Here is a 14,811-nt window from a genome sequence, read left to right as displayed (position 1 = left end):
TTTCTTTACTCCTCCCTTTTTCCTATTGTCTGTTCTGTCTAGTATGTAATATAACTATTCCTCATACTTTCTCTGTTTGTTTCAATTCTATTAGATTTTATTTATTTTATGTGTACGAGTATTTTGCCTGCATGTAGGTATGTGCATCATGCGCATGTCTGGTGTCCAAAGAGGCCAGAGATGGCATCTGATCTCCTCGAACTGGAGTTACAGACAGTTGTGAGCCACTATGTGGGTGTTGGGGACTGAACCCGGGTCCTCTGCAGGAGCAGCAGCCAGTGTTCTTAACCACCGAGCCGTCTCTCCAGCCCCTGGGTTTGTTTTTTGAGACTGAGTTTCACAGTCTGACTCAGACTGTCCTCAAACTTGTGGTCATCCTGCTCCAGCCTCCCATTACTGAGATTTCAGGTGTGCATCTAATATGATCCTGGATATTCTGTATTTCCACTTTCAGACTTGTCACAGGTTTGGTTTCTTATGATTGTGAGGGGTAACACCCCAGAGTTTCTTAGTGGTAGAAAGAACACAAGCTTTGCAACCAGAAGACAAATTCAGAGTCAACCCCACTACCTTTACATTACATATATGTTACCTTGGATTAAGACTAGAATTTTTTTTTTTTTTTTTTTTTTTTTAGCTGAGGATTGAACCCAGGGCCTTGTGCTTGTTAGGCAAGCGCTCTACCACTGAGCTAAATCTCCAACCCTAGGGCTAGAATTTTTATGACTCAATTTGTCCATCTATCAAATGCTAGTTACAACATTATTATGGACTTATGATGATTCAAAAAGAGGACACGTGCAGCATTACCGTAGGATTATGGAAGGCTGTGAGGGCAAGTGTTCTAACACTCATTTTTTCTTGTAAAGGAGAAGGACAGTGAAAGCTGTGGTCATATGAGATGCTGGCAGATCCAGGACGAGAATCTGTCTCCTGATAGATATTTTGGGGACTTCTAACCAGCATTCATATAAGTTTAAAAACAAAGAAACCCTCTCAGGCCCAAGAGAAATCATTTTAATGTTCATCTAACTTTGAAATTAATTATAGCTCAGGAATTTAGAGTGGTGTGAAATTATTTGGGAAGCTAAAATATTTCCTGATTAAAAAACATTTTTTTTTTCTATATAGATGTCGCAGTCCAGTAGATCATCCCAGTTGCCAGAGACCATGCTGTCCTATTTCTATAGAGATGGCATTGGTTAAAAACTATTCCTTGCTGTGTTTTATGTTGTTATATTTAGTACCTCAAAGGTGGTGCTCCCCAGCCCACCATGGTGAGAAGCTGGTTATTAACATTAGAGTTTCTGTTATTTGAGAGGTGCCACCAAAGGGCCACTGTGGCTGCTTGGTTAGCAATGATGATTATTTTCAGTTCAATCCACCAAACCCCTATTGGCTTTCATACAATTATTTGCCTGTTTTTCTAATCTACCTTGACCAGGACCAAACTTATCAAAATAATTCCTAGGGCATAGAGTTGAGCCTAGACCATCTTATTTTTTTTAATACTTATTTTTTCAATCACTGTCTTGAGTTAATTATTAGGTGTGTTCACGAGTGCTACAATACCCATGTGGAGGTCAGAGGACAGCTTGCAGGAATGAGATCTCCTTCCATGATGTGGGTCTGGGGGATTGAATTCAGGTCATCAATCTTGGCAGCTTGCTGAACCGTCTCACAGGCCCAGGATCTGTCTTAAAGCCAGGAGTTCTGGGCAGTACTTCTTGGAGGCCTAAGTCCTTCCTGAGGACCTGGGATGGGGGGCAGTACCAGGCTGGGTGTGCCAGTGACAAAAAAAGGTAAAAATTATCTACAGCTGGTCTATTCCCCGTGCCAGGACACCTACATTTCTTGGATCCTGATACAAAAAGCTACTGCCCTTATCTGCCCACCCATACCTCCACATCCAGTCTTTTTTCTCTGCTGACCAATCTTTAGAGAAACATAGAAAAGTCTTTTCCTTATAACCTGAGCTGCAGCACAAGCTGCACTTTTAGTTTCCTCTAGAGACTCGACGGGAAGCAAAACAGGCGTCTGGGGAATCATTGCTTGGGGTCCTGACCCAGGTGAGTCTGCCTGGTGCCTCTGATGGGATACTGCGTACCTTCTCCTTATTTCAAGCCTGTGTTGGGGGATCTTGTCTAAAATGCCCCCTCTTTAGATCTAGCCAGGGATGAGCATACTGTGGTCTGCAGGCCAAATGTGGCCCGCTGCCTGTTTTTGTAGAGTTATATTGGAGCCCAGCCACCTCGTTTGTTTACATATTGTCTGTGGCTGCTTTCGCGTGCCGCAACAGCAAAGCTGAGTAGTTGCGGCAGAGACTCCGTGGGCCACAAAGCTGAAAATATTGACTATCTGACTCTTTCCGAGAAAAGCTTGCTGACCCCCTCATCTAGGGCATCCCTTTCACTTAGTGTCTCCTTTAGTTCATGTCCTTGGTGGAAGCAAAAGAAACTGATGACCTCCCCCAGCCATAGGCTAATGGCCACTCTGTGTGACTGTGCTCAGTGTAGGAGTGCTCAGTGTAGGAGTGAGTGCTCAGTGTAGGAGTGCTCAGTGTAGGAGTGCTCAGTGTAGGAGTGCTCAGTGTAGGAATGCTCAGTGTAGGAGTGAGTGCTCAGTGTAGGAGTGAGTGCTCAGTGTAGGAGTGAGTGCTCAGTGTAGGAGTGAGTGCTCAGTGTAGGAGTGCTCAGTGTAGGAATGCTCAGTGTAGGAGTGAGTGCTCAGTGTAGGAGTGCTCAGTGTAGGAGTGCTCAGTGTAGGAGTGCTCAGTGTAGGAGTGAGTGCTCAGTGTAGGAGTGAATGCTCAGTGTAGGAGTGCTCAGTGTAGGAGTGCTCAGTGTAGGAGTGAGTGCTCAGTGTAGGAGTGCTCAGTGTAGGAGTGCTCAGTGTAGGAGTGCTCAGTGTAGGAGTGCTCAGTGTAGGAGTGCTCAGTGTATGAGTGAGTGCTCAGTGTAGGAGTGAGTGCTCAGTGTAGGAGTGAATGCTCAGTGTAGGAATGCTCAGTGTAGGAGTGCTCAGTGTAGGAGTGCTCAGTGTAGGAGTGCTCAGTGTAGGAGTGCTCAGTGTAGGAGTGCTCAGTGTAGGAGTGCTCAGTGTAGGAATGCTCAGTGTAGGAGTGCTCAGTGTAGGAGTGCTCAGTGTAGGAGTGCTCAGTGTAGGAGTGCTCAGTGTAGGAGTGCTCAGTGTAGGAGTGCTCAGTGTAGGAATGCTCAGTGTAGGAGTGCTCAGTGTAGGAGTGAGTGCTCAGTGTAGGAGTGCTCAGTGTAGGAGTGCTCAGTGTAGGAGTGCTCAGTGTAGGAGTGCTCAGTGTAGGAGTGCTCAGTGTAGGAGTGCTCAGTGTAGGAGTGCTCAGTGTAGGAGTGCTCAGTGTAGGAGTGCTCAGTGTAGGAGTGAGTGCTCAGTGTAGGAGTGAATGCTCAGTGTAGGAGTGCTCAGTGTAGGAGTGCTCAGTGTAGGAGTGAGTGCTCAGTGTAGGAGTGCTCAGTGTATGAGTGAGTGCTCAGTGTAGGAGTGAGTGCTCAGTGTAGGAGTGAATGCTCAGTGTAGGAGTGAGTGCTCAGTGTAGGAGTGCTCAGTGTAGGAATGCTCAGTGTAGGAATGCTCAGTGTAGGAGTGCTCAGTGTAGGAGTGAATGCTCAGTGTAGGAGTGCTCAGTGTAGGAGTGAGTGCTCAGTGTAGGAATGCTCAGTGTAGGAATGCTCAGTGTAGGAGTGCTCAGTGTAGGAGTGCTCAGTGTAGGAGTGCTCAGTGTAGGAGTGAATGCTCAGTGTAGGAGTGCTCAGTGTAGGAGTGCTCAGTGTAGGAGTGAGTGCTCAGTGTAGGAGTGCTCAGTGTAGGAATGCTCAGTGTAGGAGTGCTCAGTGTAGGAGTGCTCAGTGTAGGAGTACTCAGTGTAGGAGTGCTCAGTGTAGGAGTGCTCAGTGTAGGAGTGAATGCTCAGTGTAGGAGTGCTCAGTGTAGGAGTGAGTGCTCAGTGTAGGAATGCTCAGTGTAGGAATGCTCAGTGTAGGAGTGCTCAGTGTAGGAGTGCTCAGTGTAGGAGTGCTCAGTGTAGGAGTGAATGCTCAGTGTAGGAGTGCTCAGTGTAGGAGTGCTCAGTGTAGGAGTGAGTGCTCAGTGTAGGAGTGCTCAGTGTAGGAATGCTCAGTGTAGGAGTGCTCAGTGTAGGAGTGCTCAGTGTAGGAGTGCTCAGTGTAGGAGTGCTCAGTGTAGGAGTGCTCAGTGTAGGAGTGAATGCTCAGTGTAGGAGTGCTCAGTGTAGGAGTGCTCAGTGTAGGAATGCTCAGTGTAGGAGTGCTCAGTGTAGGAGTGAGTGCTCAGTGTAGGAGTGCTCAGTGTAGGAGTGCTCAGTGTAGGAGTGCTCAGTGTAGGAGTGAGTGCTCAGTGTAGGAGTGCTCAGTGTAGGAGTGAGTGCTCAGTGTAGGAGTGCTCAGTGTAGGAGTGCTCAGTGTAGGAATGCTCAGTGTAGGAGTGCTCAGTGTAGGAGTGCTCAGTGTAGGAGTGCTCAGTGTAGGAGTGCTCAGTGTAGGAGTGAGTGCTCAGTGTAGGAGTGCTCAGTGTAGGAGTGCTCAGTGTAGGAGTGCTCAGTGTAGGAGTGCTCAGTGTAGGAGTGAGTGCTCAGTGTAGGAGTGAGTGCTCAGTGTAGGAGTGAGTGCTCAGTGTAGGAGTGCTCAGTGTAGGAGTGCTCAGTGTAGGAGTGCTCAGTGTAGGAGTGCTCAGTGTAGGAGTGCTCAGTGTAGGAGTGCTCAGTGTAGGAATGCTCAGTGTAGGAGTGCTCAGTGTAGGAGTGAGTGCTCAGTGTAGGAGTGAGTGCTCAGTGTAGGAGTGAGTGCTCAGTGTAGGAGTGAGTGCTCAGTGTAGGAGTGCTCAGTGTAGGAATGCTCAGTGTAGGAGTGCTCAGTGTAGGAGTGCTCAGTGTAGGAATGCTCAGTGTAGGAGTGCTCAGTGTAGGAGTGAGTGCTCAGTGTAGGAATGCTCAGTGTAGGAGTGCTCAGTGTAGGAGTGAGTGCTCAGTGTAGGAGTGCTCAGTGTAGGAGTGAGTGCTCAGTGTAGGAGTGCTCAGTGTAGGAGTGAGTGCTCAGTGTATGAGTGAGTGCTCAGTGTAGGAGTGAGTGCTCAGTGTAGGAGTGCTCAGTGTAGGAGTGAGTGCTCAGTGTAGGAGTGCTCAGTGTAGGAGTGAGTGCTCAGTGTAGGAGTGCTCAGTGTAGGAGTGAGTGCTCAGTGTATGAGTGAGTGCTCAGTGTAGGAGTGCTCAGTGTAGGAGTGCTCAGTGTAGGAGTGAGTGCTCAGTGTAGGAGTGAGTGCTCAGTGTAGGAGTGAGTGCTCAGTGTAGGAGTGCTCAGTGTAGGAGTGCTCAGTGTAGGAGTGCTCAGTGTAGGAGTGAGTGCTCAGTGTAGGAGTGCTCAGTGTAGGAGTGAGTGCTCAGTGTAGGAGTGCTCAGTGTAGGAGTGAGTGCTCAGTGTAGGAGTGAGTGCTCAGTGTAGGAGTGCTCAGTGTAGGAGTGCTCAGTGTAGGAGTGCTCAGTGTAGGAGTGCTCAGTGTAGGAGTGCTCAGTGTAGGAGTGCTCAGTGTAGGAGTGCTCAGTGTAGCCGCACTGTGTGAAGTGGGCTGGTTTGTGTCTTCCCATTCTAGTCTCCTGGTAACTGGCTTTAAATTCTGCTGTATTTGTGGGACTAGCTTCAAACTCTGACCTTTTATCAGCCCTGAAATGGCTCTTAGTACAAATCTAGATGAAGTTTAACTGCTTTCCACTTTCTGTGTTTTTTTTCTCCCATTGGTGTGCTGTTTCAGCCACACCCCTTTCTGGAGGATTCCTTGAATCTTCTGCTCTTGTCTTCTGTTGAGAGTTGAGTTAGAACTGCCCTCTTCTCAACTACATCATCCTTTTCTTTTTATCGACTTATTTTTAAGATTTTTCTTTCCTGCATGTGTGTCTGTGCACCGTGTGCCTGCAGGGCCTGCAGAAGCCAGTAGAAAGCACATGATCCCTGATCTGGAGTTACAGACAGTTGTGAGCTGCCATGTGGGTGCCAGGAATAGAACCCATGCCTTCTGGAAGAGCAGCCAGTGTTCTTGACCACTGATCCATCTCTCCGGCTCATATATCTTTTTCTTTAAATCAGAACTGCAGATTTTCTGTCCATCCCTATTCTTGTTTAATTTTTCCCATTCCATATCTGGGCCACAAAGAAAATCCCTGAGTCTCTTTAATATGTAAATTTAACTGCTGTATTTGTATTTATGCTCATGTAAATGAATTGCTTATCTATGAAATTATAAGTTCTTGTGACAATGTTTATTCCTGAGTATCTTTCTTCTAGTGGCTAGTGCAGCATTTGAAAATACTTTGTGCGTACCTGCTGGCTAACTGATACTCCTTCTTCATCAAGGTCTCCCAGCATTTGATCCGTCCTCTGATGGGTGTGAGCCTGGCATTGCAGTGTCACGGGAGGGAGCTGGCAACATTGCTTCGGATGAAGGACCTAGAGATCCAGGGCTACCAGGAGAGTGGGGCTGTGTTGAGCCGAAGTAAGAGGGCATTCTTGGAGGGCTGGGTGGGGAGTAGTAGTCTTAGCAGGTAGTCTAAGGGTCTTGGAAAAAGGGGAGTATAATTTGCATTAAAAATACTTCTTGAGCTAGAGGTGTGGATCAGTTGGTTGGGTGATTGCTTAGCATACACCAGCTCCTGGGTTTGATCCTTAGAACTGCATAAATGGGAGTGTTGGTATACACATACGATCCCAGCACTCAAGAGGTAGGGGCAGGAAGTTATCCTTGGCTACACAGTAAGCTCAAAGCTAGCCTGGGGTACATTAGACCTTGTCTCAAAACAAAACAAAAAGTCCCAAACAACAGACAAAATTTTTTCTCCAAGGATAGGTGCTAGGAACTTTAGCAGCTGGGGACTTGATACTGGATATCCCTTCTGTCTGCCTCAGGTACCTGGCTGGGGCCCATGTGGCCAGCAGAAGCCATAACCAAGTCCAGACATGTCCTAGACAATGAGGGGGAAAGACTTTGGAAAGGGGCCAACAGCTCTCCAAAACTGTATAGCAGAATGTGGGCTCCAGCGCTGAGGACCCTCTATAGCTCTAGTTTCAGAATAAAAGTTCTGCATATCCTTTGTCATTATGGCAGAAAAATGTTCTAGAGCAAATGCTGCTGCTGACCCATTGTTGCTAATTGCCCCAATTTTCTCCTTCTGTTTGTGCTCATACCCTCAATCCTTCTTCTCTCTCCAGCCTAGGGTTCTGTGGGTGTCAGGTCTCTGACTTCTTTTCCTAGAAGTCCTGGGCTCTCATTCCCTGTCATCTGATAGGTATGAAGCTCATCCTTAGGCTCATGTTTCCTTTCTCTATCTCTTCTTAATTACAGGTCGATTGAAGACAGAGCCATTTGAAGAAAATTCTTTCTTGGAACAGTTTATGGTAGAGGTAGGGTATTTGTTATTTCCCTTCTCCTTTTACAAATTTGGGCAGAGTGCCTGGGTGGCGGCCTGCATTTGGGGCGTTAGGTGGCTTGTGTGGTTGGAAAGCCCTTTGCCTGAAAAAGTTGCCTGTGGAAAGTCTGATGAAGCTTGCGATGTGTGTAGAGAAGGTGGAGGAGGGGAGAGTGAAGAGGCAAAAGTGGGCTTTTCCCATTCACCACTCTGCTGAGGGGGCACGCGGGGTGTCGTTTAGAATTCTTTAACGCTGGGAAGGTTGGTTGGCCAGTGTGAACGTCTGTTTGTTGAGACCTGGATTGTGTAGTAGAAGTGTGGCTGTTCATTCGTTCATTGTCTAGTCCCTTTAGCATCCAGCAGTAGAGAAAGGTGTAAAAAGCTCAGGGCTACCATCTGGGGACTGTCTTGTGGGCACAGCAGGCTGTGGAAAATCACAGTGTTTATACAAGGGGCTGGCACAGGAATGAATGGGGAGTAGATAATTGTGGCCTGTCAGAAGCTTCTGCCTAGGTTCCCTTCTAAGGATTGAGCTTGGCCAAAAGAAATAGCCACTGAATGCCAAACAGTGGGAGTATTAATAGTGACCTTTGATAATACCAGTCAATATTGCTCTTTCCCTTCTTGACTCTTCTGGAACTTGTTGGTTATGTGGGTAGTACCTTAGTATTGTTGCTCCATTTTAAATTCATACATGTTAGTTACCCACATTGCTACTTTATGATGAAAGTAGACAATGCTTTTATAATATTGAAATGGATGGTTCGTATTTCTGTTTTGCCATCTAGACTAATTGTAAGCTTTCCATGGACAAAGTCTATGTGTCATACCTTTTCTGAATGGGAAAGTTAGCATTCTTTTCCCCACCGGGAGAGGCATAGAGCGAATGTTCTTGACTGAGAACCTTCGATTCTTCCTCTGAACCTTGGCTGAGCTCTCATACCCAGAGTCTTAACATTAAGAGAAAAAAGTGTGAGGTGGGTGCTCCATCCTTGGACTGGAGCACTCACACTCTGCGGGAGGAAGAGTCACTCATGCTGAAGTCTTAGGCTTAACAGGTGTCAAAATGTTTTATCTATTATTATTATTATTATTAGTGTGTGTGTGTGTGTGTGTGTGTGTGTGTGTGTGTGTGTGTGTGAATGGTGTGCATAAGTGGGGACACACATATCACAGCTTTCAGAAGTCACTTCTCTCCTTACAGTGTGGTTTTCCTGGGATTGTGTGGCAAGTGCTTTTACCCAGTGAACCATTTTGCTGCTGGCCCCAGGTGTTAATTTTTATGGGGGAAAAGATTATTAAACTAGAACTTGTAAGAGATTCTCTAGGCCACTTTTCTCTCAGTGACTTCTTCTCTCTGTTAATCTGAACACGAGAGGGTTAATGTAGTCCAGGGAGGACATGCTAGCTCCGTCCCTCAGCTACTTAGTGAAGCCGTGCAAAGCTAATTCTCCTGCCTCCTCCCTCTGCAGCTTGACTTCTACACACTTACTCCATGTGCGTTCTGTACCAGCTGGATGCGATGACTTTAATTTTCCCAAGTGCTGACTTCGCTTGCTTGTGTCTGTGCGCATATTCTTCCCTTTCTCAGGAATGCCCAGTGCCTTCTTATCTATCTGTAAATGACTACCCATTTTTCCTTTCTTTTGGTTATTTGAGACAGGGTTTCTCTGTGTAGCCATGGCTGTCCTGGAACTTGCTCTGTAGACCAGGCTGGCCTTGAACTCACAGAGATCTGTTTGCCTCTGCCTCGCCTGTGCTGGGGTTAAAGGTGTGAGTCACCACTGCCCGGCTCTATTCATCGTTTTAAGCATTAGCTTCAGCTTCTTGGGAAGCCTTTCTAGACCTTCCTTGGAAAAGTAATCCTTCCCTGCTACTAAAGTGCTATGGCTTACATCTCTACCACTCACTGTTTATATGTTGTCTACAAGACTACAGCTCTCTTTTGCACTGACCTGTGGAACAGTTTTGAGACCAAGGACCGGATGAAAGCATTTCTGTATCCTTCACATGGATGGTAGTGGCTAGAAGTAGGAGGGCCTTGATAAGTTTTCTGAATAAACATTTTAATACATTTGTGCCAAGGATCTTGTGAAAATTGTGGCAATGTGTCCCATGGATACAGTGTTGCTTATTAGAGTTGTATTGGAGGAAGTCTGTTCTTCTCAAGGTTTATTTTTATAGCCTGGAACAAATCACTTCCCTCAGAACCACTATTATCTCATTTGTAAAATTGAAGGCTCATCTTTTTCATACTATCATGGAAAAGAGAGCCCTGTAGAATGGTATGAGAAAGCATGTAGAATCAGGTGCCATCCCAAGAGGGTGTGTGTGTGTGTGTGTGTGTGTGTGTGTGTGTGTGTGTGTGTGTGTAAATAGAAGTTGCTCTGGTGAGGTACCACAAGCCTGCAGTCCCAGTTCTTGGGAAGCTAAGGTAGGGCCCTGAATTAGAGGCAAGCCTGGGCAACATGGTGGGTTTAAGGCCAGTCCTGGCTACATAGAACCAACCTATCGTTAAAAAATAATCATAATAATAACTAAAGAAGGGCCAGAGAGATGCTCAGTGGGTAAAAGCACTTGCCGCCAATCCTGACGACCTGCCTTCAAACTCTGGACTGTTCCTCCTGAGATGAGTGAAAGAGTCCTCAGGTGGTGGGAGAGAACCAGCTCCTGCAGACTGTCCTCTGACACACACACACACGCACACGCACACGCACGCGCACGCGCACGCACACAAGCACTCAAATAAAAAATAACAAATGGCCAGGCAGTGGTGGCGCACGCCTTTAATCCCAGAGGCAGAGACAGGTGGATCTCTGTGAGTTCGAGGCCAGCCTGGTCTACAGAGGGAAATCCAGGACAGCCAGGACTACACAGAGAAACCCTGTCTTGAAAAAACAAACAACAAAAACAAAAACAGAGGGCTACAGCCACCTGTCTCTCAGATCTTTTTCATTTATGTTTTTAAGTCGGTGAGGCTTGGCTCTGATCCACTCAGATCCCAGAGGACCAGAATTTGAAGTAGCTGGTTCCAAAACACAACACCCAAGTCAGGTGTGCAGCTCAAGCCTGTAAAATCCTAGTCATAAGGAGGCTGAGGCAGGAAGATTACCATGAGTTTTAGGCCACCCTGAGCTACAAAGTGAGTACCCAGCATCTTCCATAGCAAGACCCTGTAAAACAAAATATTGTGCGTGCGCGCGTGTGTGCGCGCGCTCGTGTGCATGTGTGTGTGTGTGTGTGTGTGTGTGTGTGTGCACGTGCGTGCGTGTGTGAGTGTGTGTGTGTGCGCGCGCGCACGCACGCGTGCAGGTCAGAGGATTTGTAGGAGTCATTTCCCTCCTTCCACCGTGTAGGTTCTGAGGCCATCAGGTTTGGTGACGCCTCTTTTGCTCTCTGAGCCATCTCTCCAGTCTCAGATTTCTGTTCTGAAGATAAGGAAACTGAGCCCCAGCAGTCAAGTGGCTGACATCTGTATGCCTAAGGCCGTCTCCGTCCATCGCTGTTGTATCTCACCAATCTCATCGTACACACCAGTGAAGGGAACCATGAACGCTTGGGTGATGAGGATGCTTGTGACCTCTGGGGCGCCTGTGCTATCTTCAGAACGTCCGTGGAGCTGCTAGAGCGGAAAGGTGTGATACCGGGGCTGTGGCGCTCCAGCATCTTTTCAGTTGCTGTGCTTGCCTGGGGTCCTATAAACAGGACATAGAAGGGTCAGGAGGTCACCTGAGACTGGACTGGAGGATGTGCCATCAAAATAAGCAACATTGAATAGAAAATAAACAAACCAGGGAGACAGTTTGGGATGAACAGGCAAGGAGGCCAGGCTAGTGTCAGAGGGCCATGCGGTCAGTGCCTGGGGCCACTTCTGTTCCCACTGGAAATACTGCTAGGCACAAGGCCATAGACTCCTAGAGCACAGGGCAGGAGGGCAGGGAGAGTTCTGGGATACCAAAGCTAGAGAAGGTATTTAGCCATTGGACAGGGTTACTTCCCCATATTTGATCTTTTTGTTTAATTCTTCCCTAAGAAACTCTGATGTAGCCAGGTGCACACCTTCAACCCCAGCACTCAGGAGGCAGAAGCAGGCAGCTCTCTGGAAGCTCAAGAGAGGTCTTCATGGCTGGTTCCAGGCCAGACAGGGCTACATAGAGACCCTATATAAAAACAAAACAAACAAACAAACAAAAACCCAACAAACAAACCCAAAAAAATTCCCAAACAATCAAACAAAGAAATACAACGAAAAGTAAACCTCTAATTTTTCACTTTCAGAGAACCTGTGGACAATAATCACTCGTGACCCTACTAAAGGGGAAATTTGCTCTGTAGATCAGGCTGGCCTGGAACTCCCAGAGATCTGCCTGCTTCTGCTTCCTGAGTGCTGGGGTTGAAGGTGTGCACCTGGCTACATCAGAGTTTCTTAGGGAAGAGTTAAACAAAAAGATGGGGAAGTAACCCCTGTCCAATGGCTAAATACCTTCTCTAGCTTTGGCATCCTGGAACTCTCCCAGTAGTGTTGATAGTTCAGGGCTGGGTATGGTGTCTGTTGGGTAGTCCTTCCATAGGCTAAGATCCCCCAAATATACCATTGCCCAAGACTAGAGGCTGAGGGGCATCTTTAGGAGTGGAAGAAAAGCCGAGCAATTGGAGACTGTTATACATGACAATATGACTATGTTAAAGATAGCATTTAGAGCGAATGGGCTGGTGTAGCCCCTTGCAGGCTGTTCTTCTGGAGGGAGTTCCTTCCCCTGGCCCTGTCCATGCCTTTTTCTCTCCATCTGGTTGCTATCAGGCTATGTGGCTGCTGGCGGGATCTTTATTTATTTATCCCAGTGTAATGGGGTGAGGAGGGAGCTGGCCTGTGGTTGGCTTTCTGAGGCCATGCCACTGAGCCACAGGCGGTTTGCATGGGTGTGTGAGTCACTGGGGCTGCATGCTGCTCAAACCAGACTCGGCCAGGCTCAGGGACAGCAGGCAGCCCAAAATAGAGCCCCGCCCTCTGCAGCTGGCAACCTCTGGCTGGGACTCAGCCCTTGACACTGAAACCTGGGCAGCTGCAGAAGTTGGCTTTCTCTGGGTGGGGGCCCTTAGCAGAGATAGAGATTTTGCAGTTCTCTCCCTAGACTTTACACAAGGATACCCAGCACACCAGTGACTCCTGTTGCTGTATTCTGAATGTCTCGGAACACTTACTGTCCTCGGTGTAATATGTTAGTCAAGAAGTTTGGGGGTGATAGTTAACATTGATCTGACTCAGTATCCTAAATGCAGCCGTAGCATAGTCTGGGTGCAGCCTCATTTTAGAGCACTACTTATATAAAGAGGATACCCACTACTGCTCTTCCTAAGCCTGAGTTTATGTCAAAGGTACTGAGTTTGGGATACTCCCAACCTGAAAACTGCTGTTCTGTTACATATGTCCACAGGAGGTCTCCTCGTTTTCTTTGCATGGCTCTCCTTAAAAAAAAAAAAAAAAAAAAAAAACTTGCCTTAGCAATGTCAGTGTTACCCAGGGTTGTCTCATTGAGAGCCTGGTCTCAACATCACTATAAACCTCTGAGAGCCAGTTTTATAGCATCTTGTGCGTTAGGCCCGTGCTTTTTTCTGCATCCTTGATACTTCCACATGGATACCTCACAAGTATCATTGTATCCCATGCATGTTCCACGTGCATTATCTACTTCTCCAAACCCATTTCTTTCGTTGTATTCCTTACCTTGGCAAATTGAACCCTCATCAGTCAGTTTTCTAAGCTGGAAACTAGGGATTTGCCTGCATTCCTGCATTCCTCTTGGTCTTTGTTTCCAATTAGGACTCATCAACTATCATGGTGGGATCTGTTCTTCTCTATCCTAGCTTCTGTTGCCTTAAATAAGCATTACCCTTTTTGCCTTGACCCTGCAACAGCCTCCTTACCTGTCTTCCCATCGTCCTCTTTCTACTTCCCAGTTGACTTTACGTTTATCTGAACAGTCTCTTTGAAAAAGAAACCTGATTGTCCTGCTTTCTTGTTTACCATTCTTTAGTGGTTCGTAGTGGTTTATAGTGGTCTATAGGATAAAGTTCAAACTCCTTGTATGCTGCACAAGACCATTCACGATTGGTCCTGCTTACCTCTTCATCCTGATCCTCTGTGGCTCCGTCACTGTGCCCCGAACTTGTACATCTAAAGTGTTGATAGCTTCCCACTTGTGCACATCTCACTCCACTTGACTGGTGTTTTCTTCTTCTGTCCGGTCCCATGTCCCCAGCTCTTCGCTGGTCTTCTGTGATATTTTTTCCTCCCCTTAGCCTGCTCTTCTTTCAGGCATCATAGACCATGGTGCTATTCCTACAACGCTCTGCCAGGACATTTGTCATGTGGGAGGGCCCGGATAGCAAGAAGGGAGACAGTGAGACTTGAGGTGGACACCCCTTCTCCATTAGATTGTCCTGTATGGTGCTTGGCGAGTCTTTTTCCTCACACTTTTTTGTTTGTTTGAGACAGTCTCACTATGAGGCCAAATTGGCCTCCAACTCATGATCTCCCTCCATTAGACTCCCAAAGGCTGGGATTGCAGGGATGTGGCAGGGTCCCTGCTCAGATTCGTTTTTAGTATGGGACCCTTTCCTCTCCTCTCCTCTCCTCTCCTCTCCTCTCCTCTCCTCTCCCCCTCGTTGTTTGTCTCTTCTCACAAACTCCTGCCATTTGTTTGCTAAACTGTTGGAGCACCTAAGGACTCACTCCTTGGTTTCCTTTTTCTTTTTTCTTTAATTACTTCATTTCATTTTTATTTATTTATTTTATGTGCATTGGTGTTTGCCTGCATATATGTCTGTGTGAGGGTGGCAGGTCACCTGGGACTAGAGTTATAGGCAGTTGTGAATACCATGTGGGTGCTGGGAATTGAACCCAGGTCCTCTGGAAGAGCATCCAGTGCTCTTAACCGCAGAGCCATCTCTCCAGTCCCTATCCTTGGTTTTCTTATCTTTCTTCTTCACTCTGATTCATCTTCACTAGTCCCACGGCTTTAAGTATTCTCTGATTGGACCTTCCTCTACAGCTATAGACTGTTGCTCAGTGTTTCCAAGTGGGAGCCTGGCATGGTGGTACATGCTGTAGTCCCAGCACTCAGGAGGATAAGGCAAGAGGGTGACAGGGAGTTTGAAGTCAGCCTGGGCTGTAAAGTGAACTCAAAGCCAGCCTAGACTACTCAGTAAGACCCGGTCTCAAAACAAACCAAACCTGCAGACCTCCTAAAACAAATGCAAATAGCAAACTAATGTGGAAACGTAATAGACATTTTTTTTTTTTTCAGAGCTGAGGACCGAACTCAGGGCCTTGCGCTTGCTAGGCAAGCGCTCTGCCACTGAGCTAA

At 47.1% G+C, this 14,811-nt stretch overlaps 1 protein-coding gene across 2 annotated transcripts in view; it reads left to right on the top strand.

The window, feature by feature from the left end:
- Nhej1 (non-homologous end joining factor 1) overlaps positions 1–14,811 on the top strand; it is a 99,931-nt gene that overhangs the window by 12,877 nt on the left and 72,243 nt on the right. For both annotated transcript variants that reach the window (XM_052749905.1, XM_052749904.1), the window contains 2 exons: positions 6,396–6,534; positions 7,381–7,439. In XM_052749905.1, the coding sequence (XP_052605865.1) occupies positions 6,396–6,534; positions 7,381–7,439 (198 nt within the window). The remainder of the gene's footprint in view (positions 1–6,395; positions 6,535–7,380; positions 7,440–14,811) is intronic.

This window comes from Peromyscus californicus, unplaced genomic scaffold (genome assembly GCF_007827085.1).
Source record: "Peromyscus californicus insignis strain IS unplaced genomic scaffold, ASM782708v3 Scaffold_21__1_contigs__length_65335640, whole genome shotgun sequence".
NCBI classification, from domain to species: Eukaryota; Metazoa; Chordata; class Mammalia; order Rodentia; family Cricetidae; genus Peromyscus; species Peromyscus californicus.
The sequence above is the reverse complement of the archived record's forward strand: the minus strand, read 5'-3'. Positions and strand labels throughout refer to the sequence as shown.